Source organism: Capricornis sumatraensis, chromosome 6 (assembly GCF_032405125.1).
Source record: "Capricornis sumatraensis isolate serow.1 chromosome 6, serow.2, whole genome shotgun sequence".
In the NCBI taxonomy this organism is placed as follows: Eukaryota; Metazoa; Chordata; class Mammalia; order Artiodactyla; family Bovidae; genus Capricornis; species Capricornis sumatraensis.
The window spans coordinates 15,195,688-15,222,131 of NC_091074.1; the positions used below are offsets into that span (position 1 = coordinate 15,195,688).

At 39.1% G+C, this 26,444-nt stretch overlaps 1 protein-coding gene across 1 annotated transcript in view; it reads right to left on the reverse strand.

Annotated features, from left to right (window-relative positions):
- Nucleotides 1-26,444, reverse strand: part of GLRA3 (glycine receptor alpha 3) — a 182,615-nt gene that overhangs the window by 55,337 nt on the left and 100,834 nt on the right. The window contains exon 5 of the mRNA XM_068974238.1: nt 22,098-22,180. Within this exon, the coding sequence (XP_068830339.1) occupies nt 22,098-22,180 (83 nt within the window). The remainder of the gene's footprint in view (nt 1-22,097; nt 22,181-26,444) is intronic.

A 26,444-nucleotide genomic window follows, 5' to 3' on the forward strand; every position in this document is an offset into this window, starting at 1 on the left:
AGGGATTGAACCCAGGTCTTCTGCATTAGAGGCAGACACTTTAACCTCTAAGCCACTAGGGAAGATACTGCTGCTGCTGCTGCTGCTAAGTCACTTCAGTCTGGAAGTGGTCAAATAGGAGATGCCAAGAGTGAACATAGACATTTTAGGAATCAGTGAGCTAAAATGAACTGGAATGGGTGAATTTAATTCAGATGACTATTATATCCACTACAGTCAGCAAGAATCCTTTAGAAGAAATAGAGTAGCACTCACAGTCAACAAAAGTCCAAAATGCAGTACTTGAGTGAAATCTAAAAAATGACAGAATAATCTCTGTTCGTTTCCAAGGAAAACCATTCAATATCACAGTAAATCAACTCCATGCCACAACCACTAATGCCGAAAAAGCTGAAGTTGAATGGTTCTATGAAGACTTGCAAGACCTTCCAGAACTAACACCAAAAAAAGACATCCTTTTCATCATAGGAGACTAGAATGCAAAAGTAGAAAGTCAAGAGATACCTGGAGTAACAGGCAAGTTTGAGCTAGGAAACTTGAAGCAGGACAAAAGCTAACAGAGTTTTTCCAAGAGAACACACTGGTCATAGCAAACACCTTCTTCCAACAACACAAGAAATGACTCTACACATGGACGTCACCAGATGGTCAAATTTGAAATCAGATTGATTATATTCTTTGCAGCCAAAGATGGATTAGCTCTATACAGTCAGCAGAAACAAGGCTGGGAGCTGACTGTGGCTCAGATCATGAACTCCTTATTGCCAAATTCAGGCTTAAATAGAAGTAGGGAAAACCACTAGACCATTCAGGTATGACCTAAATGAAACCCCTTATGATCATACAATGGAAGTGACAAATAGATGCAAGGGATTAGATCTGACAGACAGAGTGCCTGAAGAAGTATGGACAGAGGTTCGTGACATTGTACAGGAGGCAGTGATCAAGAATATCTCCAAGAAAAAGAAATGCAAAAAGGCAAAATGGTTGTCTGAGGAGGCCTTACAAATAGCTGAGAAAAGAAGAGAAGCTAAAGGCAAAGGAGAAAAGGAAAGGTATACCTATCTGAATACAGAGTTCTAAAGAATAGCAAAGAGAGATAAGAAAGCCTTCCTCAGTGATCAGTGAAAAGAAATAGAGGAAAACAATAGAATGGGAAAGACTAGAGATCTCTTCAAGAAAATTAGAGATACCAAGGGAATATTTCAAGCAAAGATGGGCACAATAAAAGACAGAATGGTATGGACTTGACAGAAGCAGAGGTGCTTAAGAAGAGGTGGCAAGAATACACAGAAGAACTATACAAAAAGATCTTTATGACCCAGGTAACCAGAGTGGTGTGATCATTCACCTAGAGCCAGACATCCAGGAATGCAGAGTCCAGTGGGCATCACTATGAACAATGCTAGTAGAGGTGATGGAATTCCAGTTGAGCTATTTCAAATCCTCAAAGATGATGCTGTGAAAGTGCTGCCCTCAATATGCCAGCAAATTTGGAAAACTCAGCAGTGGCCACAGGAGTGGAAAAAGTCAGTTTTCATTCCAATCCCAAAGAAAGGCAATACCAAAGAATGTTCAAACTACTGCACAATTGCATTCATCTCAAATGCTAGTAAAATAATGCTCAAAATTCTCCATGCCAAGCTTCAAGAGCACGTTAACCAAGAACTTCCAGATGTTCAAGCTGGATTTAGAAAAGGCAGAGGAATCAGAGCTCAAATGGCCAACATCTGTTGGGTCATAGAAAAAGCAAGAGAGTTCCAGAAAAACGTCTGCTTTATTGATTATGCCAAAGCCTTTAACTGTGTGGATCACAACAAACTGTGGAAAATTCTTAAAGAGATGGGACTACCAGGCCACCTGACCTGCCTCCTGAGAAATCTGTATGCAGGTCAAGAAGAAACAGTTAGAACTGGACATGAAATTGCAGACTGGGTCCATATTGGTAAGGTTTAGGTTTAGTCACTAAGTCGTGTCCAACTCTTACAACCCCATGTAGCCTGCCAGGCTTCTCTGTCTATGGGATTCTCCAGGCAAGAAAACTGGAGTGGGTTGCCATTTCCTTCTCCAGAGTATCTTCTCAACCTAGGAATTGAACCCAGGTCTCCTGCATTGCAGGCAGATTTCCCAAATTGGTAAAGAAGTACATCAAAGCTGTATATTGTCACCCTGCTTATTTAACTTATATGCAGAGTACATCATGTGAAATGCCAGGCAAGATGAAGCACAACTGAAATCAAGTTTGCAAGGAGAAATATCAATAACCTCAGATACACAGATGACACCACCCTTATGGCAGAAAGCAAAGAAGAACTAAAGAGCCTCTTGATGAAAGTGAAAGGAGTGGAAAAAGCTGGTTTAAAACTCAACATTCAAAAAACTAAGATCATACTATCTGGTCCCATCTCTTTATGGCAAATAGATGGGGAAACACTGACAGACTTTATTTTCTTGGCTGCAAAGTCACTGCAGATGGTTATGGCGGCCATGAAATTAAAAGATTCTTGCTCCTTGGAAGAAAAGCTATGACCAACCTAGACAGCATATTAAAAAGCAGAGACATTACTTTGCCAACAAAGGTCCATCTAGTCAAAGCTATGGTTTTTCCAGTAATCATGTATGGATGTGAGAGTTGGAGCATAAAGAAAGATTTGATGCTTTTGAACTGTGGTGTTGGAAAAGACTCATGAGAGTCCCTTGCACTGTAAGGAGATGAAAACGGTCAGTCCTAAAGGAAATCAGTCCTGACTATTCATTGGAAGGACTGATGCTGAAGCTCAAGCTCCAATACTTTGGCCACCTGATGCAAAGAGCCGATTCACTAGAAAAGACCCTGATGCTGGTAAGATTGAAGGCAGGAGGAAAAGGGGACTACAGAGGATGAGATGGTTGGATGGCATCACCAGTTCGATGGACATGAGTCTGAGCAAGCTCCAGGAGGTGGTGATGGACAGGGAAGCCTGGGGGGCTGCAGCCCATGGGGTCACAAAGAGTCACACACAACTGAGCGATTGAAGTGAAGTGTGTCCAGACTACTCACATCAGTTCCAAGAGTAATTTTGGAAAAATTTATGAAACTGCTGTTAACTTAGGGGGAAAACCCCACTATTCTTAGACAATGCTCTGACTTCTATTGATGGTGTGTGTGGCTTCAGTCGTGTCCAACTCTGTGTGACCCTATGGATTGCAGTCCACCAGGTTCCCCTTTCCATGGGATTCTCCAGGCAAGAATACTACAGTGAATTGTCATGCCCTCTTCCAGGGGATCTTCCTGGCCCAGAGATCGAACCTGCACCTCTTATCTCTCCTGCACTGGCAGGTGGATTCTTTACTGGGTTTTTTATTAGCACCACCTGGGAAGCCCCTATTGATGGCATATTTGTATCATATTAATATATAAAGAGCATATTGCAGAAACTGCTCACATTTATGAACTCATTATAACTGTATTTATTATTTTAAGTCAAAACTTCTCCAGCAGACCTAAGGACTGGCAATGATATGAGTCCTTACTCCTAACAAGTGATAACAATTTGATAGTGGGTTTGGCTTTTTATTTTTTTCATTTTGTTCTGTTTTATAGATTTGCATATGGACTCTCTTTCCACTCTGATGCAGAAAGCAAAAAAAATCAACAAATGTCTAGGGACTGGCTACCACAGGTGGGTATCTCGTGAAAAAGACATAAGCTTACTTGGGACTTAAGAGATTCCAGAAATTTGATTAAGCATTCTATAAATGCCTTAGAGACTTTAAAATTTCCTGGAATGTGAGCAGGATACGTACAACATGACACAAGCAGCCTATGGCCATAGCTGTCCCAGAGGGAAAAGCGTGAATTTGTCAGCCACTGGCATTGTCATCACCACTGGTCCTGAGTTTTGACCTCAGTATTGCATTAAAAATGCTTCTAAAGACCATCTCACCAGTGTATTCATGTAAACTATTTAATCACATTCTTGTGTTCCATTAAAAAAAAAACCAGATTATTTTCTCCCAACTTTCATTGCATATTGTTTTCTTTCTTTCATATTTTCATTTTCTTGTGTTTTAGTTTGGCTTGTTTTTGTCTTGATTTTCATTATAGATAATTCAAGTTATAATTTTTTTTCGTTGTTTGTTTTTTTCTCAATTCCTTTTAGTAGATACACCATGGTTTGTAGATGTGATGTTTTTAATGTTACATGTCAGATCTATGGTCTTGCATATTTGAAAAATGTACGGGATTCTAGAGTTGAGGGAACCTTTGTTGTCATCTAATGCAGTTCACTTATCTTACAAACCTGAAAACTGAATATCTGGAAAAATAATAGATCTGCATAGTTTACATAGTTTCTTAATGAAAGGCAAAGGTACAATGAATTTTCCTAAATTTGTTCTCTTATATAGGTAGTAGCAATGCATTGCACAGTTTAATAAGTTATTGAGATTAAACATGGGACAACGTCTGGAGAAGGGACACTCAAGTTTTGAAAAAGCATACTCTGGAAAGATCATTTGGAGTAGGTGGCAAATAGGAGGGCTGGAGGAACTGGGGTTATTTGGGGAATTAATTAAGCAAGAAAGAAAATTGTGACACTCTGAGCTATAAATAGAAAGTGGTAGGATGCCAGAAAAATGACATAACACTTTAAATTGAAGGTGATTTTGAGTACTCCTTTTATTTTTAATTGATGGATAATTGTTTTGCAATATTGTGTTGGTTTCTGCCATACATCAACATGCACCAGCCATAAGTACACATATGTCCCTTCCCTCTTGAACCTCCTTCCCAACCCATACCATCCCTCTAGGTTGATCTTGAGTATTCTAAAAGGATTGCTGAAACTCCTATCCATTGGGATGGCTACAAAAAAAAATGCAGATAACAACTGTCGGCAAGGATGGGAGTAATTAGAACACTTGTGCACTGCTGGTGAAAACATAAAAGGTGCAGCTATCATGGAAAATGGGATGACTGCTGCTGCTAAGTCACTTCAGTCGTGTCCGACTCTGTGTGACCCCATAGACAGCAACCCACCAGGCTCCCCCGTCCCTGGGATTCTCCAGGCAAGAACACTGGAGTGGGTTGCCATTTCCTTCTCCAATGCATGAAAGTGAAGAGTGAAAGGGAAGTCACTCAGTCATGTCCAACTCTTCGCGACCCCATGGACTGCAGCCTACCAGGCTCCTCTGTCCATGGGATTTTCCAGGCAAGAGTACTGGAGTGAGGTGCCATCGCCTTCTCCGAAATGGGATGACAGTTCCTCAAAAAATTAAAAATAGTGTTAGCTTATGATTCAGAAATTCTACTTCTGGATATATAGCCAAAATAATTAAAAGCAAGGTCTTGAAGAGATATTTGTACTCCCCTCTCATAGCAGGGAGAAGGAAATGGCAACCCACTCCAGTATTCTTGCATGGAGAATCCCATGGACAGAGGAGCTTGGTGGGCTACAGTCCACGGATTGCAAAGAGTCGGACACGACTGAGCGACTTCACTTTCATAGCATCACTATTCACAACAGCTAGAAGGTGGAAGCAATCCAAGTGTCCATCAACAAATGAATGAATTACATGTATATCACACACAAAATGTGGCACACAATGGGATATTACTCACACTTGAAAATGAAAGAAACTCTCATACTTTCCACAACATGGATGAACCATGAGGGTATTATGTTAACTCACAAGACAAATACTATACGATTAACATATATGAAGTATCTAGAGTAATCAAATCCATGGAAACAGAAAATATAATGGTGGTTTCCAGGGGCTGCATGGAGGAGGAAATACTGAGTTGTTTCATGGGTACAAAGTTTGTCTCACAAGATGAAAAAATTCTGGAGACTGGTTGTATAGCAATGTGATATACTTAACAATACTGAGCTGTACATTTGAAAATGGTTAAGATGGTGAATTTTAAGTTTGTGTATGTGCATACCTGCCTAGGCACTCAGTCGTGTCTGACTCTTTGCAACCCACTGAACTAGAGCCCACCAGACTTCTCTTCCATGGGATTTCCCAAGCAAGAATACTGGAGTGGGCTGCCATTTCCTCCAGGGGGTCTTACCCACCCAGGAATCAAATCCATGTCTCCTATGTCTCCTTCATTGGCAGGCAGGTACTTTACCACTGAGCCATCTTGGAAGCCTTTATGTTTGTGTATTTTACAAAATAAAAATTAAAAGTTCAAAAGAAAAACTCCTGAAAGTCTTAGGCGGAAGAAGAATGAGGAGAGCATAGCTTACAGAAGACGGTAGTGGCATCATGGCATGAGTTAAAAGTAGAGCATGGGTAAGATGATGAGTTAGCCTCAAGGCATTCACTGTATGTAGAGAGGGCACTTGTTCCACAGAGCTAATTGATAATCTCCTTAAAGAGCTCACAGCAAGGAGGGGAGGGTGGGATAAATTGGGAGAGAAAGATTAACATATATATATACTACTAGAGTACACCAAGGCTGTATATTGTCACCCTGCTTATGTAACTTATATGCAGAGTACATTATAGGAAATGCCAGGCTGGATGAATCACAAGCTGGAATCAAGATTGCCAGGAGAAATATCAACAACCTCAGATATGCAGATGAAACCACCCTAAAGGCAGAAAGCAAAGCCGAACTAAAGAGCGTTTTGATAAAAGTGAAAGAGGAGAATGAAAAAGCTGGCTTAAAACTCAGCATTCAAAAAGTTAAGATCATGGCATCCAGTCCCACCACTTCATGGCAATTAGATGGGAAAAAAGTGAAAACAGTGACAGATTTTATCTTGGGGGGCTCCAAAATCACTGCGGACGGTGACTGCAGCCACAATATTAAAGGATCCTTGCTACTAGGGAAAAAAAACTATGACAAACCTAGACAGCATATTAAAAAAGCAGAAACTTAACTTTGCCAACAAAGACCCATCTAGTCAAAGCTATGGAGAAGGCAATGGCAACTCACTCCAGTACTTTTGCCTGGAAAAATCCCATGGACGGAGGAGCCTGGTAGGCTGCAGTCCATGGGGTCGCGAAGAGTTGGACACGACTGAGCAACTTGAATTTCACTTTTCACTTTCGTGCATTGGAGAAGGAAATGGCAACCCACTCCAGTGTTCTTGCCTGGAGAATACCAGAGATGAGGGAGCCTGGTGGGCTGCCGTCTCTGGGGTCGCACAGAGTCGGACACGACTGAAGCAACTTAGCAGCAGCAGTCAAAGCTATGGTTTTTCCGGTAGTTATATAAGGATGTGAGAGTTGGACTATAAAGAAGCCTGAGTGCTGAAGAATTGATGCTTTTGAACTGTGGTGTTGGAAAAGACTCTTGAGAGTCCCTTGGACAGCAAGGAGATCAAACCAGTCAATCCTAAAGGAAATCAGTCCTGAATATTCTTTGGAAGGGCTGATGCTGAAGCTGAAGCTACGATACTTTGGCCACCAGACGTGAAGAACTGCTTCATTTGAAAAGACCCTGATGCTGGGAAAGGCTGAGGGCAGAGGGAGAAGGAGGCAACAGAGGATGAGATGGTTGGATGGCATCACTGACTCAATGGACATGACTTTGAGCAAACTCTGGGAAATAGTGAAGGACAAGGAAGCCTGGTATGCTGCATTCCACAAAGAGTCAGACAGGACTGAAGGACTGAACAACAAGAGCAATGTGTAACATAGGTTGCTGGTGGGAAGCTGCTGTAAAGCAGAGAGAGCTCAGCTCAGTTCTCTGTGATGACCTAGATGGGTGGGATAGGGATGGGTGGAGGAGGAGGTTCAAGGGGCAGGGGGATATATGTGCATGTATGGTTGATTCACTTCATTGTACAGCAGAAACTAACACAGTATTGTAAAGCAATTATATTCCAATAAAATAAAGAATCCATGGTTTAAATATAATTACAGTGGGCCACCTTAACTGCTCTAGGTAAGACATGCACATATGATTATCTGTGGTTAAGAGAAAGAAAGAGAAAATGATCTTAATTTTCATCATAATTTCTGAGAATAATAAATTACAAACAAAAAAGACAATTTCAAGGAGCCTGGATGTAGTGTCAGGGGTGGAACTCATAGGTATTATTAAGGAAATATAACAGGTATTATTAAGGAAATACAGTGATAGTTATTATTAAGGAAATATAAAAATATTGGATAGAGATTGACTTGTGAGAAAAGGTGGTCAGAAGTAGCCTGAAGAATTGCAAAGCTATCATGAGATTAAAGCTGAGAATATATTCAAGTTTATTAACAGGTAGACTGTGCATTAAAAATAAAGGAGCTTAACACCAAACCCACAAAATTCTGGAGAGGTTAAAATTTAGTCTGTGAGTAAGTAAGTTAGGAAGCCATCCATGATCAGCAGATGCCAACAGCGTCATAAAGGAGAAGCCATGCTTATTAACATCATGTCATGATCTTATGACCAAGTGTGCTAGAATTCTAAGGCAAATGTATGTATTGAATGAATTCTTATGTTATCCTTATGAACAAGGATTTCAAAATACTGTTAAGGACAATATGTGTAAGTGATTTATAACTGATTTAAAGAGCAATTGTTAATTTTTTTCTTCTGAGTAGTACTCCATCTAGAAGAATATCTCTCGTGCATTGTTGAAGCATTTTATCAGACCAGCCCTTTTCAGATTGTATGATGGTACGTTGCTCAATTCTATTAACTAGAAAAGATACAGATCATCAGGTAAGGATTATGGGCTGAATCTAACATAATGATGTTTAACTGGGGCAAAGGCAAAGTTGCAATTAGTCAAGTCATCCAGTTGGGTAGACGTGAAACAAGGTACGTAGAACTTACTTGTGGTATCCACAGTAGCTGATGTAGATGTGGTCTGGGTCAAGAGTGTTTTGCAGCTCCCTGTGATCTCAGATCTTAGACTGCACGTCACAAAATGACTGGCATTGTCAGCCAAGGTGGAAGGGGGTGGAGGGATGTGCGTTGGTGGGTGGGCAGGAGTACACTTTGGTTTGCGTGCATGCTAAGAGGCTTCAGTCATGTCCAGCTCTTTGCAACCCTGTGGACTGTAGCCTTCCAGGCTCCATGTCCTCGGGATTCTCTAGGCAAGAACACTGGAGCGGGTTGCCATGCCTTCCTCCAGGGGATCTTCCTGACCCCAAGATCGAACCAGCATCTCTTACATCTTTTGCATTGGCAAGCGGGTTCTTTACCGCTAGAGTCACCTGGGAAACCCACAGCTTGGTTTAGGCCAATTGTAATACAAGGGAAGACATTCAGGGAAGGAGAAATAGGCAGAGGAAGGAACTCTAAGCCTTTTCATCTGAGAAAGCAAGTAAAATTACTGGGTATATTTAACTGTAGAGCTAAATTATGTATATCACAGTCACACACTATAAATATTTTGAAATTGTCAGATAGAGTTCAAAGTGACTGAATGAATGCTGCTTAATGTAAGTTTGTGGGCTATTAATTCACAAGAATTTGCTTTGTTTACTTCTTAATTGTGTGACTTTGGGAAAGTCTCTTAAGCTTTGTAAGCCTTAACTTGCTGATATTTAAATGGAAATAAAACCTAGAAGGCAATGGCAACCCACTCCAGTACTCTTGCCAGGAAAGTCCCATGGATGGAGGAGCCTGGTAGGCTGCAGTCCACAGGATCGCTAGGAGTCGGACACGACTTCACTTTCACTTTTCACTTTCATGCATTGGAGAAGGAAATGGCAACCCACTCCAGTGTTCTTGCCTGGAGAATCGCAGGGACAGGGGAACCTGGTAGGCTGGTGTCTATGGGGTCGCAGAGTCCAACACGACTGAAGTGACTTAGCAGTAGCAGCAGCAGTACTAAATCAGATAAGTAATGAATATAACAAAAGTAAAAGAGGAGAGCGAAAAAGTTGGTTTAAAGCTCAACATTCAGAAAATGAAGATCATGGCATCCGGTCCCATCACTTTATGGGAAATAGATGGGGAAACAGTAGAAACAGTGTCAGACTTTATGTTTTTGGGCTCCAAAATCACTGCAGATGGTGACTGCAGCCATGAAATTAAAAGACACTTACTCCTTGGAAGAAAAGTTATGACCAACCTAGATAGTATATTCAGAAGCAGAGACATTACTTTGCCGACTAAGGTCCGTCTAGTCAAGGCTATGCTTTTTCTAGTAGTCATGTATGGATGTGAGAGTTGGACTGTGAAGAAGGCTGAGTGCCAAAGAATTGATGCATTTGAACTGTCTGTGGTATTGGAGAAGACTCTTGAGAGTCCCTTGGACTGCAAGGAGATCCAACCAGTCCATTCTGAAGGAGATCAGTCCTGGGATTTCTTTGGGAGGAATGATGCTAAAGCTGAAGCTCCAGTACTTTGGCCACCTCATGTGAAGAGTTGACTCATTGGAAAAGACTCTGATGCTGGGAGGGATTGGGGGCAGGAAGAGAAGGGGACAACAGAGGATGAGATGGCTGGATGGCATCACAGACTCGATGGACGTGAGTCTGAGTGAACTCCGGGAGATGGTGATGGACAGGGAGGCCTGGCGTGCTGCAATTCAGGGGGTCGCAAAGAGTCGGACATGACTGAGCGACTGAACTGAACTGAACTGAATGAATATAAAACAATTGTGACATTATCTTTTTGAAAGATTTTTGAAAGATGGTCTTTATTATATTGTCAAACACTCAGAATATCTGATAATTAGCAAAATTCAAATTACAAATATATGGACAAATTAGAAGAGTTAAATAGAATATGTTAAATAAATGTGTTAAATAGAATGGAATATTTAATGTTTAAGTGGGAACTGATTTTCCAAGTAGTTAGTCAGTTCATTAGTGAATATTTTTGTCTTGCGAAAACTTGCTTTCTAACCACCATTGTAACCACAGAGGCTTAAGTAATAACTACTCAAAAAATAAGGACAATTTGTATCTCTAACTAGCCAGGCAAAAAGCATAATATTATTTTGAATAATATTCACACTTTTTTAAAATTATGAAACAGCTTGAATAACAATAGAGATTATTAGGAAATAACTGTAACCAGTTGTTTTTAAAAAATTAGTCTTAACATAAATTCCAGAGTAACCAGTCTGAATCTTATCAGACATGGTTTCGAAATGAATCTGAAAAATTAAATAGCAAAGAACTCTAATCTATTTTAGATATATCTATTCGAAAACCTCATGAAAGCATATTTCAAAAGCTTCTCAAAATTTCAGTCAGTAATTTTTATTCATTTTAACTCATAAATAACTTTTACTGTAATTTTAGGGACTTAAGCTGTCCTTTGCAGAAAGAATTCTTTCATCAATGAATTATTTCTTCATATTTTCTTTTCCAAATTGAATAATTAAAATTTCTTTAACTTCTCTGGTGATGTTTTCCTCTTTCATTACCTACATTCTTCTTTAGATGTGAAACGCAGAATTATACTGTTTATTGGACATAGTGATAGCTTATGTATCCTATGCCATACTGTCGCCAACTACAAATTGGCACTTACCATCAGTTCAGTTCAGTTCAGTTGCTCAGTCATGTCCGACTCTGCGACCCCATGAACTGCAGCACGCCAGGCCTCCCTGTCCATCACCAACTCCCGGAGTTCACTCACACTCATGTCCATTGAGTCAGTGATGCCATCCAGCCATCTCATCCTCTGTCGTCCCCTTCTCCTCCTGCCCCCAATCCCTCCCAGCATCAGAGTCTTTTCCAATGAGTCAACTCTTCGCATGAGGTGGCCAAAGTACTGGACTTTCAGCTTTAGCATCATTCCTTCCAAAGAAATCCCAGGGCTGATCTCCTTCAGAATGGACTGGTTGGATCTCCTTGCAGTCCAAGGGACTCTCAAGAGTCTTCTCCAACACCACAGTTCAAAATTCTGTGCTCAGCCTTCTTCACAGTCCAACTCTCACATCCGTACATGACTACTGGAAAAACCATAGCCTTGACTAGATGGACCTTAGTCGGCAAAGTAACGTCTCTGCTTTTGAATATGCTATCTAGGTTGGTCATAACTTTTCTTCCAAGGAGTAAGCGTCTTTTAATTTCATGGCTGCAGTCACCATCTGCTGTGATTTTGGAGCCCCCAAAAATAAAGTCTGATACTGTTTCCACTGTTTGCCCATCTATTTCCCATAAAGTGATGGGACCAGATGCCATGATCTTCGTTTTCTGAATGTTGAGCTTTCAGCCAACTTTTTCACTCTCCTCTTTCACTTTCATCAAGAGGCTCTTCAGTTCCTCTTCACTTTCTGCCATAAGGGTGGTGTCATCTGCATATCTGAGGTTATTGATATAGGCACTTGCTATTTACCTCTGAAAGAAAGTGTTAGTCACTCAGTCGTGTCTGACTCTTTGTGACCCCATGGACTGTAGCCTGCTGAGGCTCTTCTGTCCACAGAATTCTCCAGGCAAGAATACTGGACTGGGTTGCCATTCTCTTCTCCAGCGGATCTTCCCAACCCAGGGATTGAACCTGTATCTCCTGCACCTCCTGCATTGGCAGGTGGATTCTTTACCACTGAGCCACCCGGGAAGCCCTCTACAAAGATTAAATCATGTGCTGCTGCAGCTGCTGATTTTCAACACCCATTGAACAGAGTTCAGGGTGGAGAATGGGAATGAGGCAATCTGTGCTCAAGGAAAAACTGGCAGAACAGGTCTTCAGATAGATATTTTCAGGAGTCAATTTTATGAGCCCAATTCTCTTATTTCCTCATAACTAGAAAAGCACTACAATCCTTCATGGAGATGACTGCTTCTTGTGACTAACAGAAACCTTCTATAAAAAAATATGTGTTTGATTGCATGTATTTCCTCTTCACCAAAATCACGTACATACCCATTCTCCCCCGCTGCCCCTTTGGCTCTTTGGAACAGCGTCTCAGAGCTCTCTGATATGTATTCTGGGCTAAGTCCTCATTTTGTCCCAAATAAAATTTAACTCACAACTCTCATGTTGTACATTTTTTAAAGTCAACACTGTCTTTTAATGAACAAGAAAGCTTTATTATGACTCAAAGAAAGTACTATCCAATATTCTTTCAAGATTAAAAATATCCTCTATTTCTTTTTTTAACTAGGGGAAAACAATTGCCCATTTAGAAAGTTTCTTTATGACATAAATGAAAGCTGAAAACTAAATCTTTTTCTTTTTCCTTACCCCTATTTCTGCACGTTGCTTTGCACTCTAAATTCCTTAGGGGCGTAGTCTAAATTATCAAATACCCGTGTTTCCTTCCCTCGTAGATTAGCTACTTATGAAGGAAACAAGTAAGATGCTTTTATAAGTAAAACAGCAATATCAATGAAAATTTATTTTTTTAAAAGATAGCCCTAAGTTTTACTTCATACAGTCAATTAAAAATAAATGAATCATGTATTGAATCTTGAACTTCAGTAAACTAAACTAGTACATCTCATTCTGAGAAGCAAAGTTAGTGGTCACTTTAATATTTAGTTCATCTTCACTAGAAATGCCACTCAGTTTTATGTATTGCCAGCAAATTATAGCTTATTTTAAAATTAAATAAAACTCTTAGTGAAAAGCAGGGCTTCATTGTAGAATGCTATATTTTATTAGGATTCTATTGATGTAAATTTTGGAAAATGCAGATTGTCAAAGTAACTGGCCTGTATTTTCTGGCTGGACTTGGAGAGTAAAACAATGACTACTACAAAGAAGGAAAAATAAGCTAACACAATTTCTTTTCAACCCAAAGCAAGCATTTACTGTATTTATTTCAGAATTCTCTTCTGAGGTTGAAAGAAGGATATTCAAGATCAGAAGAAAATGGTAGATTAAAATTTGGGGTAAATAAAAGCAGTTGGGTAAAACTGTGTTGAGATTTGAGGAATAAGTAGACCACGGCAGTGGTCTCCAACCTTTTTGGCACCAGGGACCATTTTTGAGGAGGACAATATTTCCACAGACCAGGGGGAGGAAGGGATGGTTTGGGAATGATTCAAGCTCATTTCATTCGTTGCGTACTTCATTTCTATTGTTATTACATCAGTTTTGCCTCAGATCATCAGGCATTAGATCCTGGAGGATGGGGACCCCTGGACTGTGCGACAGGCCTTTAGATTTCATAAAGGAAACATCTGAACTTGGGCCATATAAATGGACCACATTCTTCTTTTATTTCAGTGGAATTCTCAGTGATAGGATTCAGCATTTCAGGTTAATCTAAGGGTAAAGTTTCCATTTTTCCTTTTGATATTCTCCATGGGGTTCCCGCAGCAAGAATGCTGGAGTGGTTTGCCACTCCCTCCTCCTCACCATACAGTTGCGCTCATTTCACATGCTAGCAAAGTTATACTCAAAATCCTTCAAACTAGGCTTCCACAGTACATGAACCCAGAACTTCCAGACATATAAGCTGAGTTGAGAAAAGGCAGAGGAACCACAAATCAAATTGCCAACATTCATTGGATCATAGAAAAAGGAAAAGAACACAAGAAAAACATCTACTTCTGCTTTATTGACTATGCTAAAGCCTTTGATTGTATGGATCAAAAAAAAAAAAAAAAAAAAACTGGAAAATTCTTAGAGATGGGAATACCAGACCATTTTACCTATCTCCTGAGAAACCTATATGCAGATCAAGAAGAAACACTTGGAACCCTACATGGAACAACTGACTGGTTCAAAATTGTGAAAAGAGTAGGACAAGGCTGTATATTGTCATTTTGTTTATTTAACATATGCAGCGAAGAGCCGGACATGACTGAGCGACTTCCCTTTCACTTTTCACTTTCACTCATTGGAGAAGGAAATGGCAACCCACTCCAGTGTTCTTGCCTGGAGAATCCCAGGGACAGGGGAGCCTGGTGGGCTGCCATCTATGGGGTCACACAGAGTCGGACACGACTGAGGTGACTTAGTAGCAGCAGAGTATATCATGCGAAATGCCGGCTGGATGAACCACAAGCTAAAATCAAGATTGTGAGGAGTAATATCAACAACCTCAGATATGCAGATGATACCACTCTAATGGCAGAAAGCAAATACGAACAAAAGAGCCTCTATATGAGAATGAAACAGGAGAGTGAAAAAGCTGGCTTAAAACTCAACATTCTAAAAACTAAGATCATGGCATCTGCTCCCATCACTTCGTGGCAAATAGAAGGGGAAAAAAGTAGACGCGATGCCAGATTTTATTTTCTTGGGCTCCAGTGTCACTGTGGATGATGACTGCAACTATGAAATTAAAAGACACTTGCTCCTTGGAAAGAAAGCAATGACCAAATTAGAGAGTATATTAAAAAGCACAGACATCACTTTGTCAACAAAGGTCCATATAGTCAAGCTATGTTTTTTTAAGTAGTTGTGTATAGATGTGAGAGCTGAAAGAATTGATGCTTTCAAATTGTGGTGCTGGCGAAGATTCTTGAGAGTCCCTTAGACTGCAAGGTGATCAAACCAGTCAAACCTGAATATTCATTGGAAGGACATTGAGGCTCCACTACTTTGGCCACCTGATGCAAAGAGCCAACTCATTGAAAAAGACCCTCATGCTGGGAAAGATTGAGGGCAGAGGAGAAGGGCATGGCAGAAGATGAGATGGTTAGATAGCATCACTGATTCAATGGACATGAACTTGAGCAAACCCTGGGAGATTGTAAAAGACAGGGAAGCCTGTCTTTACCCCATGTTTCAGTCCATGGGGTAGCGAAGAGTTGGACACGTATGAGCAACTGAACAACAGCAACCTCTAAATGTAGGTCTTTCTTAAGACCTGGTTCTTCTTTGTGGGTTTGCTTGCATCTCTATACTCTCTCCTTTAGAAATTTCATCTTGTTGAACTACTCTGTAGATGGCTCATAACAGTACATCTTCATAACACAGTGAGCTCAGCTCTGTGTCTGTGATGAACTGGAGAGGTGGGATGGGGCATGGGAGGGAGGCTCCAGAGGGAAGGAATATGTGTATACTTATAGCTGATTCACCTTGTTGCACAGCAGAGATCAACACAACATCGTAATGTAATTATCCTTCAATTAAAATTATATTACAAAAAACAGTACATCTTCAGTGCTAACTCCTTCCTTTGGCTTTTTATGTACATTTCCCAAATCACAAATATATTAAGACTGGATTTATCAATATTCCTCTTAACATTTACTTCTCATTCTGTTTTTTTCTCTGTCAGTATTTCCAAAATGATTCTACTTATCTAAGCTCTTTGTCTCTGACTAACTGGGCACTCAGAGACTTTGCATTCCACTTTGTATTGAAGTAAATGAAAACAGTGGAATATGTACCCCTAAAATATGCCTCTTTGGCAGAAGAATGATTTTAAGCTAAAAGCACCTGGAAAACAGCAGGTGTGAGAAGGGCATTCTAATCTCTCCTTTTCTTTCTGAAAACAGTAGATTAAAAACTTCCATGTAAAGATGTACTCCTTGTACTAGGAGAAAAAGAAACACTCTTCAACAGGGGATCAAAGCCAAGAGAATTCTGTACAGATCGTGTTAAAATAATTCTCATCTTCCTTTCGCTTCCTCACATAGCATTACTTTTCCACAACTGCTTCTTGCTTTTCTTTGTTTAACCTGGTATAAAAGAATTTAGGCTTTGCCACTTCCTTGACTCTTCATTTCCTTCTGTAAAACTTATATTAAATAAATGTGTATCCTTTTCTTCTGTTCATGTTTTATTTCTGCCTAATTTTCAGGCCAAGGCTGAGGAGCCTAAGAAGGTAAAGATAACATTTTGCTTCCTCTACAGCACCAATCTGTATTGTATATACCTTCCATACTGCTCCTCTTCGCTCCTACTTTTATTCTTTTTATTGGAATATTATGGAACCTTCTTAAATAACTTGGTTCATCTGTATGAGAGAATCTTCAAGAGCATAATATTAACCAACTCATGTTCTTGCTCCTAAATCTTCCACAGCTCCTCACTATTGGATAATATTTAGTATTCTTAAATTAATAATTAGGGAACCAGTCTGTCTTAGACTATTTTTCACATGATTTTTTTTTCCTCCATACTCTCCATGTACCTAATTTTGCAACACCTGTCTCTAGAATGCCTTCAAGGTAGAGTTAGAAATCAACACTGCTAGGAATCCTGTATTGCTTCCTACTCCCAACTCCAATCTCCCATTCTTATTGCTAAATAGCTCTTCCAATTAAAACTAAATTTTTATTTTCCTTTCATTTAATTTATCCATGGGTGTGATCAATATTTAAGTTGAAAGTGAAAGTGAAGTCGCTTAGTCGTGTCCAAGTCTTTGCAACCCCGTGGACTGTAGCCCACCAGGCTCCTCCATCCATGGGATTCTCCAGGCAAGAATACTGGAGTGGGTTGCCATTTCCTTCTCCAGGGGATCTTCCTGACCCAGGGATTGAACCCAGGTCTCCTGCATTGCAGGCAGATGCTTTAACCTCTGAGCCACCAGGGAAGCCCTATATTTAAGTTAATAAAATGTAAATATTAATTGAGTAAATTAATATATTCACATTAATTAACTTATATTAATGTAATTAATCCACTTATATAATGTATTTAAATTTAACAAGAAGATATTATATTATATTCCTGCTAAATTTTATTATCAGAGAAATAGGTATTTGCACTTCCTTACTTTAAGAGAAAACCAGGGTGCAGGGTTGGCAGCAAGTCCCCCTACGAAGTAGGCATGCCCTCTAGTGTCAGATTCACCACACTACAGGCCTGGACTCATGCCACCAATTCTGAAGTTCCAGCAGCAGTTTTTTTCTAAAAGAATATGTCAAACACGCATTTTTTTCTAAATATGATTTTTCACAAATAATATTTTCACAAAAATATTACATAATGTCGCCTTTGTGTATGGCATTAAACACTTAAAACTAACCAAGTTTGGGGGTAATAAACAGATAAGTTTAAAGAAACAAAAAGACCTAAAATTTTCATGTGTTAATATTTTGGACAGAAAGAAGGACATTTCTGAGGGAAACCTGACAGATAGAAGGAGATTTCTGACAGAAAGAAGGTCTTTTCTGGGAAAGAAATTTGCCAGAAAGAAGGTGTAGTTTGTACTTACCACCTTGATAAACTGGGGTAAAAATACTCAAAGTAACGATTTACACAGGTGGAAACATGACAATAACAACAGTTCTGTTGTGTGTATGAGAAATAACACATAACAATGTTTGGATTCCAGCACACGCTTCATTTTTAAAAGTACCATATTTTTCAATGTTAGCATCCATTTTACCATTGATGAATATAAAGAGAATAGATATTTCTTAATCTTCAAAAATGGCATTTCTAGTTTGAAATTTACTTTAAATAGCAATATAGAGTGTATAGAATGTAAGACAGATACCAATCCATAACAGGTGCAAAATAACATGTCTTTTCAGTAAATGTCAGAAAAAAACTAAAAAACAAATAATATATATCATCCATTATTATAAATCTACTAATTTTTTACATGTTTTTTCCTAGAATATTTTTTGGGAAAAAAAAAGAGAATTCAGATAGAAACTAGATAGGAAGGAGATTTCTGACAGAAAGAAAATGTTTTTCTGAAGAAACCCGACAGAAAGAAGGCAATTTCTGACAGAAAGAAGGACGCTTCTGAGGGAAACCTGACACAAAGGAGGAGATTTTTGACAGAAAGAACGTCTTTTTCTAGAGAGAAACCTCACAGAAAGAGGGTGATTTCTGACAAATGACAGAAAGAAGGATGTGTCTGAGGGAAACCTAATGGAAAGAAGATTCCGGACAGAAATCAGGTTTTTTTCTGGGAGATAAACCTGACAGAAAGAAGACAATTTCTGACAAAAAGGACATTTCTGAGGGAAATCTGATGGAAAGAAGATGATTTCTGACAGAAAGAATGATGTTTCTGAGGGAAAACTGACAGAAAGAAGGAGATATCAGACAGATAGACGGTCTTTTCTGGGACAGAAACTTGACACAAAGAAGGGTATTTCTGACAGAAAAAGGTCTTTTCTCGGAGAGAAACCTAACAGAAAGAAGACACTTTCTGACAGAAAGAAGGCCATTTCTGAGGGAAATCTGATGGAAAGACGGAGATTTCTCACAGAAAGAAGGGTATTTCTGAGGGAAACCTAACAGAAAGAAGGAGATACCTGACAGAAAGAAGGTCTTTTCTCAGAGAGAAACCTGACAGAAAGAAATCAATTTATGACAGAAAAAAAGGACGATTCTGAGGGAATCTTGACACAAAGAAGTGGATTTCTGATAGAAAGAAGGTCTTTTCTGGGAGAGAAATCTGACAGAAGGCGATTTCTGACATGACAGAAAAAAAGGAAGTTTCTGAGGGAAATCTGCCACAAAGAAGGGTATTTCTAACAGAAAGAAGGTCTTTTCTGGAATATAAACCTGACAGAAAGAAGGCACTTTCTGAAAGAAGGATGTTTCTGAGGGAAACCTGATGGAAAGATGGAGATTTCTGACAGAAAGAAGAGTGTTTCTGAGGGAAACCTAACAGAAAGAAGGAGATATTGGACAGAAAGCGGGTCTATTTTGGGAGAGAAATGTGACAGAAAGAAGGCAGTTTCTGACAGAAAAAAAGAACGATTCTGAGGGAAACCTTACACAAAGAAGGGGATTTCTGACAGAAAGAAGGTTTTTTCTGGGAAAGAAACCTGACAGAAAGAAGGAGATTTCTGACAGTAAGAAGGATGTTTCTGAGTGAATCCTGACTCAAAGAAGATTTCTGACAGAAAGAATGTGTTTTGAGGGGGATAAACCTAACAGAAAGAAGGGAACTTCTGACAGAAAGAACGTTTCTGAGGGAAACCTGATGAAAAGGAGTTTTCTGACAGAAAGGTCTTTTTTGGGAGAGAATCCTGACAAAAATAAGGCAATTTCTGACAGAAACAAAGACATTTTTGAGCAAAACCTAACACAAAGAAGATTTCTGACAGAGTATGTTTTGGGGGAGAGAAACCTGACAGAAAGAAGGATGTTTCTGAGGGAAACCTGATGGAAAGAAGGAGTTTTCTGACAGAAATGTCTTTCCTGGGAGCAAAATCTGACAGAAAGAAGGCAATTTCTGACAGAAAGAAAAACATTTCTGAGGGAAACCTAATGGAAAGATGGAGATTTCTGACAGAAAGAAGGATGTTCTGAAGGAAACCTAACAGAAAGGATATATCGCACAGAAAGAAGGTCTTTTCTGGGAGAGAAATGTGGCAGAAAGAAGGCAATTTCTGACAGAAAAAGAGGATGATTCTGAGGGAAACCTGACAACAAAGAAGGTTATTTCTGACAGAAAGGCAGTCTTTTCTGGGAGAGAAACCTGACAGAAAGAATTTCTGACAGAAAGAAGGATGTTCCTGAAGGAAATCTGCCAGAAAGGAGATATCAGACAGGAAGAAGTTCTTTATTGACAGAAAGAAGGACGTTTCTGAGGAAAATCTGACAGAAAGAAGGAGATTTCTGACAGAAAGAATGTGTTGTTGTTTTTTTTTTTTTGAGGGGGGGGAGGGGAACCTGACAGAAAGAAGAACGTTTCTGAGGGAAACCTGATGAAAAGAAGTTTTCTGACAGAAAGGTCTTTTCTGGGAGAGAATCCTGACAGAAAGAAGGCTATTCTGACAGAAAGAATATTTCTGAGGGATACTGAAAGAAAGAAGATGTTTTCTTCCTAAAAGAAGATTTTTCCTGTGAGAGAAACCTGACAGAAAGAAGCTGATTTCTGGCTGAGAGAGGGACTTTTCTGAGGAAAGCTGACTAAAAGAAGGAGATTTCTGACTGAAATAAGGTTTTCTTTGTGAGTGAAACCTGACAGAAAGAAGGCAGTTTCTGACAGAAGGAGGGACTTTTCTGATTGAAGTAAAAGTTGCTCAGTCGTGGAGAATACTAGAGTGGGTAGCCTTTCTCTTCTCCAGGGGATCTTCCCAACCCAGGGATTAAACCCAGGTCTCCCACATTACAGGCAGATACTTTACCAGCTGAGCCACAAGGGAAGCCTAAGAATACTGGCGTGGGTAGCTTATCCCTTCTCCGGCAGATCTTCCTGACCCAGGAATCAATCCGGGGCCTCCTGCATTGCAGGAGGGTTCTTTACCAACTGAATATCAGGGTAACCCTTTCTGATTGAAACCTGATAGAAAGAAGAGATATGCCAGAAAGAAGGACTTTTCTTTGATAGGAAAAAAAAAGGGAGATTTCTGACAGAAAGAAGGATTTCTTTGTGATAGAAACCTGATAGAAAGATGATATCTATAAAAGCTTCCTTGGTGGCTCAGATGGTAAAGCGTCTGCCTGCAATGCAAGAGACCCGGGTTCGATTCCTGGGTCAGAAAGATCCCCTGGAGAAGGAAATGGCAATCCACTCCAGCACTCTCGCCTGGAAAATCTCATGGACGGAGGAGCCTGATAGGCTACAGTTCATGGGGTCCCAAAGAGTCGGACACGACTGAGCGACTTCACTTTCACTTTCACTTATTTTATAGAAACCTAACAGAAAGACGGAGATTTCTTTCTGTCTTTCTTTCTGTCTTTAGACAGACAGAAAGTCTCTTCTAGGGGAACCTGAGAGATAGGAGATTTCTGACAGAAAGAAGGACTTTTCTTCGAGGGAAATCTGACAGAATGAAAGATTTCTGAGAGAAAGTAGGACTTTCCTGAGTAAATTCTGAGTGAGGTTTGTAGGAGGGAATTCTGAGTGAAGGAATTTTATACTTATTTCAGTCTTTCTGTCAGGTTTCCTTTGGTGAAAGGAATCCTGCTTATAGGTGAGTATGAGGGAATTTTTACACCTTGAAATTGAAATTGAATTTTGAGAAAATGAGATTTGAGATATTATTGTGAAGAATGAGATTCCATGTAATTCTGGGAGAAAGATTGAGAGTCAGGGAAATGTGAGACATAGAAGGAGATTCCAAGAGAATTCTGAGAGTAAGCAGAGTCTGAGGGAATTCTGAGAGAAAGAAGAGGGTCTGCAGAATTCTGAAAGAATCAGAGGTAATTTTTAGAAGAATGATAACAGAAATTACTTTGAGAAGTTTGGTGAAAGGATATCTGAGTGAGGGAGGGTTTGATTTCATTATCCATGAAAAAGAGTATAAGGGAATTCTGAGAGAAGGAGGGTGAGATGGTGTTCTGAGAATGATGTTCAGCGAGTATTCTGAGAGAAATCTATATCTACTATTGTTTTTAAATATTAAGGAAAACTTATGTTATTCTTACTTACAGCTTTCCAGTTGCATTATACATGTTTGTACATCCATCGGAAAATTCTTGAGATCCATTGGACAGGAGAGTGTTAATGTCAACCTGAAAGAATTCAAAGTAATCATTTTATAAAGAAATTTATTATATCATGTTAATATTCTATTATTCAGGATACAATGGAAAACAATGCTGTTTAGGTTGTGGCTAACATCTACTCAAGAAAATTTGCTCCAGCTTGTATATATAGTGTGAAATAACTATCCTTTAAATAAATCTAGTTTTGGAAGGAAGAAAAGCTGTATATATAAACATCTAATCACAGTTATTTATTTTTATATTTATGCTTTCCTTTAGATAGTACTGGAGATATCTAAGAGTGGTCTCTATTTCCAGAAAAGACCCTTTTTAAAAAGATATTTGAGAGTAAGCTTTATAAAATTGATGCCAAAGGCCCAAAGACAAAATTCCCCCATATCATAGAGAAAACATCATTGAGGCAAGTATTGGTTGACCAAAAAGTTCATTTAGGTTTTTCCATAAGATATTACCAAAAAACCCAAACAAACTTTTTGGCCAACCCAACAGATCCAAGGTTTGGAATCTGGATGTGAAAAGACTGAGTGCCAGAAAGTAATTTCATGTGACATCTTTTACTGTCTTTTTAACTACACTAAAGATCTTCTCAGTGAACATCCAGGGGGAAAAAATCTCTGGATCTAGAGGACTCCAAAATTCTCATTATTAGGGCTTCCCTGTTGTGGAATTAGAGCATTTCACCACATTGTATTAGGTCCACAAAATAGCCCTCTCAAACACATATAACATATTCTGTGTTCAGCAAACAAACTTTTGATGTGACTTCACACAAAGTGAGATGACATGATGGTGAACCCTACTTTTCCTCATGTCAGAATGTATTATAATGTTGACTTTCCAGGTAATTCACTGCTCGATTTTTTTTTTTTTCCTTTAAAGAGTACATGACTTCAGGGATTATCTATCTTCATGGATTACCAATAATTTGTAGTTTCTGCATATGAGAAAAAGAAGTCCACATCCAAATAAATCCAAATTTATTCAAATGAAGTTCTTTTCTAGGAAATCTCTGCGGCTGCTGCTAAGTCACTTCAGTCGTGTCCAACTCTGTGCGACCCCATAGACGGCAGCCCACCAGGCTCCCCCGTCCCTGGGATTCTCCAGGCAAAAACACTGGAGTGGGTTGCCATTTCCTTCTCAAATGCATGAAAGTGAAAAGTGAAAGTGAAATCGCTCAGTCGTGTCCGACCCTCAGCGACCCCATGGACTGCAGCCTACCAGGCTCCTCCATCCATGGGATTTTCCAGGCAAGAGTACTGGAGTGGGGTGCCATCTAGCCAGCCCCTTTTATTGAAAAGCTTTCCCACTGAAATGCAGTATATTAGTGGACATCGTAGGCTGAGTCATTCATCTAAACTCTGTGACCAAAGAATTTATGGTCTCCAATTATGTCATTTCACTCTATTTCAGTTTTCACATCTCCAAAAGGAAGGTAATAATAATACCTATTCTGGAGAGAGTTTGTGAGCAATATATTAGTTAATCTGTGAAATGCTCAGTCAAGTGCTTGACACCTAGTAAACAATCAGCATTAGTTATTAAGGATTACTGGCACATTCTCACTACCCCAGGCCTCCCCATTTCCTCCTCCCCCAAATTATACAGTATGCACACAAAGATGACAGGATTAAATCACTTATTTAAAAACTTAAGTTTTACCAAAAAATAACCATCAGCTCTACTAAATGCAACCACATTCTCTGAAGTAGCATTTTTATGTGGGCCATAGACATAAAGCTATAATGATGTACATCTGACAGTGAATACTCTTGGTAGGGTCCCAGTGACGTCATTTGAGAGGCATAAGCTGACAGAGGGTGAAGCTGCTGAATTTTTAAGAGTCCCAGGGGATCATCTGACAATTCATTCAAGTTAGAGTCCACAACACACTAAAAGAACCCAGAGAACTGATTCTTCAAAAGCAAGTTTTCTCCTGACTCAGCTAGGTTAAGTGATCCTGCAAGTGTGATATTGTCCATCTGCCAAATTCTCTCTTCAAAAGGCAATTGTAAAATCTGCTGAACACAATGTTCTCTGTCTTGTGAAAAGGTTTATTAGAAGTATATGCACAAGTACAATTTGAACGTACACTCATTAATTTCCCAAACATCCAAGACTCTCTAGCCAGCCAGTTTCAAATATTGGCTTAGAGAATTACTTCTGTGACCTTTTGTATGGAAGTAAATAGCATTCTTAGAATCTTTTCCAGGCTCTCACCATGCATGTGATGTCAAATTCATATCTTTGGTATTTTTCTGGTGTAAAATAAAAAATGGACATTGCATAATTCTTTTTTTTTTAAAAAAAAGATACTTAGAAGGAATTATTTGGCAATGAAAAACACTGTTTGTAGGATTTTTGTCATAAATCATACCCTGAATAAAAATCCATTTGTTGACTTTCTTTTTGTTTAAGGTATAATACAATAGCTTCTTTAACAGCACAGGGATGAAAAAATGTGTCACCTTGGTGAGTGTGATCCTGCATTTCTTTATTAAAACATATAAATTAAAGATTTGTCCTGACCACATCAAAAGAAAACTAAGTCAAGATGTAATTAATCACATTCTACGGTTTAGGAAATACTGTGTAAGAGAGGACATGGCGTTCTCTTTTCTGAAACAAGACACGCAAACAGGATGTGTGTTTCTTTCATTTTCCCTTAAAACATCTTGGCTTAGTTAAGCAGCAATGTCAAAAAAAAAAAAAAGACTATGACTGTAATCTATTCTAAACAATTCACGTCATTAAAATCAAGGTATTACCAATTTCAAACAAGCATTGCTTGTTTGCCCAGAGTATGTGGTCCCAACCATTAACTGAAGTATTTTGTAAAACGGCTTTTTGACTCCACTTTAGGCTTTATTTGCAAACAATAAGCATTTTATTATTTTTAATATTTCTAAATGTACTGTTAGAAGGACAGCTGCCTCAACTATAAGCATTGAAATATTATCTGTAATATCATACTAGGTAATACTTTTTGCTTACTGTGTGGTAGGCACTATTTTAAATACTTCATATATGCCTTAATTCATTTATTTCTTAATATGAATTTACAGGTAAGTGATGCTACCTTTACTGAGAGATGAGGAGATTAAGACTTAACTCTCCTGATATGTAAAGCAGAAATTGATAGAGCTGAATCAATAGATCTGAGAGTCTAGCTGTAGATTCTATGCCTTTAACCTTTAAGTCTACTGCCTTTCAAGGGCATTAGAATGCTTTTCATGAAAATGAGTTCTCTAATTAATGACTTTGAAAATGTGCATTTCTGTAACATAAAAAATGATGATTTTCATACACTATAAGTTATTAAAGTAAAAGACATACATGGTTTGTTCAAAAAGAGAAAGATAAATATCATATATTAATGCATGTATATGGACTCTAGAAAGATGGTACCAATGAATTTATTTGCAAGGCAGCAGTGGAGAAACAGACACAGACAACAGACTTACAGACACAGGGAGAGGGGAGGAGAGCGTGGGATGTATGGAAAGAGTAACATGGAAACTTACATTACCATATGTGAAATAGATAGCCAATGGGAATTTGCTGTATGGCTCAGGAAACTCAAACAGGGGCTCTGTATCAACCTAGAGTGGTGGGATGGGGAAGGAGATGGGAGGGAGGTTCAAGAGGAAGGGGACATATGTATCTCTATGGATGATTCATGTTGATGTTTGACAGAAAACAACAAAGCTCTGTAAAGTAATTATCTTTCAATTAAAAATAAATTTTTAGAAAAACTTTTAAAAGCATCAAGTGAAATAAGTTTGCTTTTTTATTTAAAAATAGATGGGAAACAGTGGTAACAGTGTCAGACTTTATTTTAGGGGGCTCCAAAATCACTGCAGATGGTGACTGCAGCCATGAAATTAAAAGACACTTACTCCTTGGAAGAAAAGTTATGACCAACCTAGATAGTATATTCAAAAGCAGAGACATTACTTTGCCAACAAAGGTCCATCTAGTCAAGGCTATGGTTTTCCCTCTGGTCATGTGTGGATGTGAGAGTTGGACTGTGAAGAAGACTGAGCGCCAAAGAATTGATGCTTTTGAACTGTGATGTTGGAGAAGACTCTTGAGAGTCCCTTGGACTGCGAGGAGATCCAACCAGTCCATTCTGAAGGAGATCAGCCCTGGGATTTCTTTGGAAGGAATGATGCTAAGGCTGAAACTCCAGTACTCTGGCCACCTCATGTGAAGAGTTGACTCGTTGGAAAAGACTCTGATGCTGGGAGGGATTGGGGGCAGGAGGAGAAGG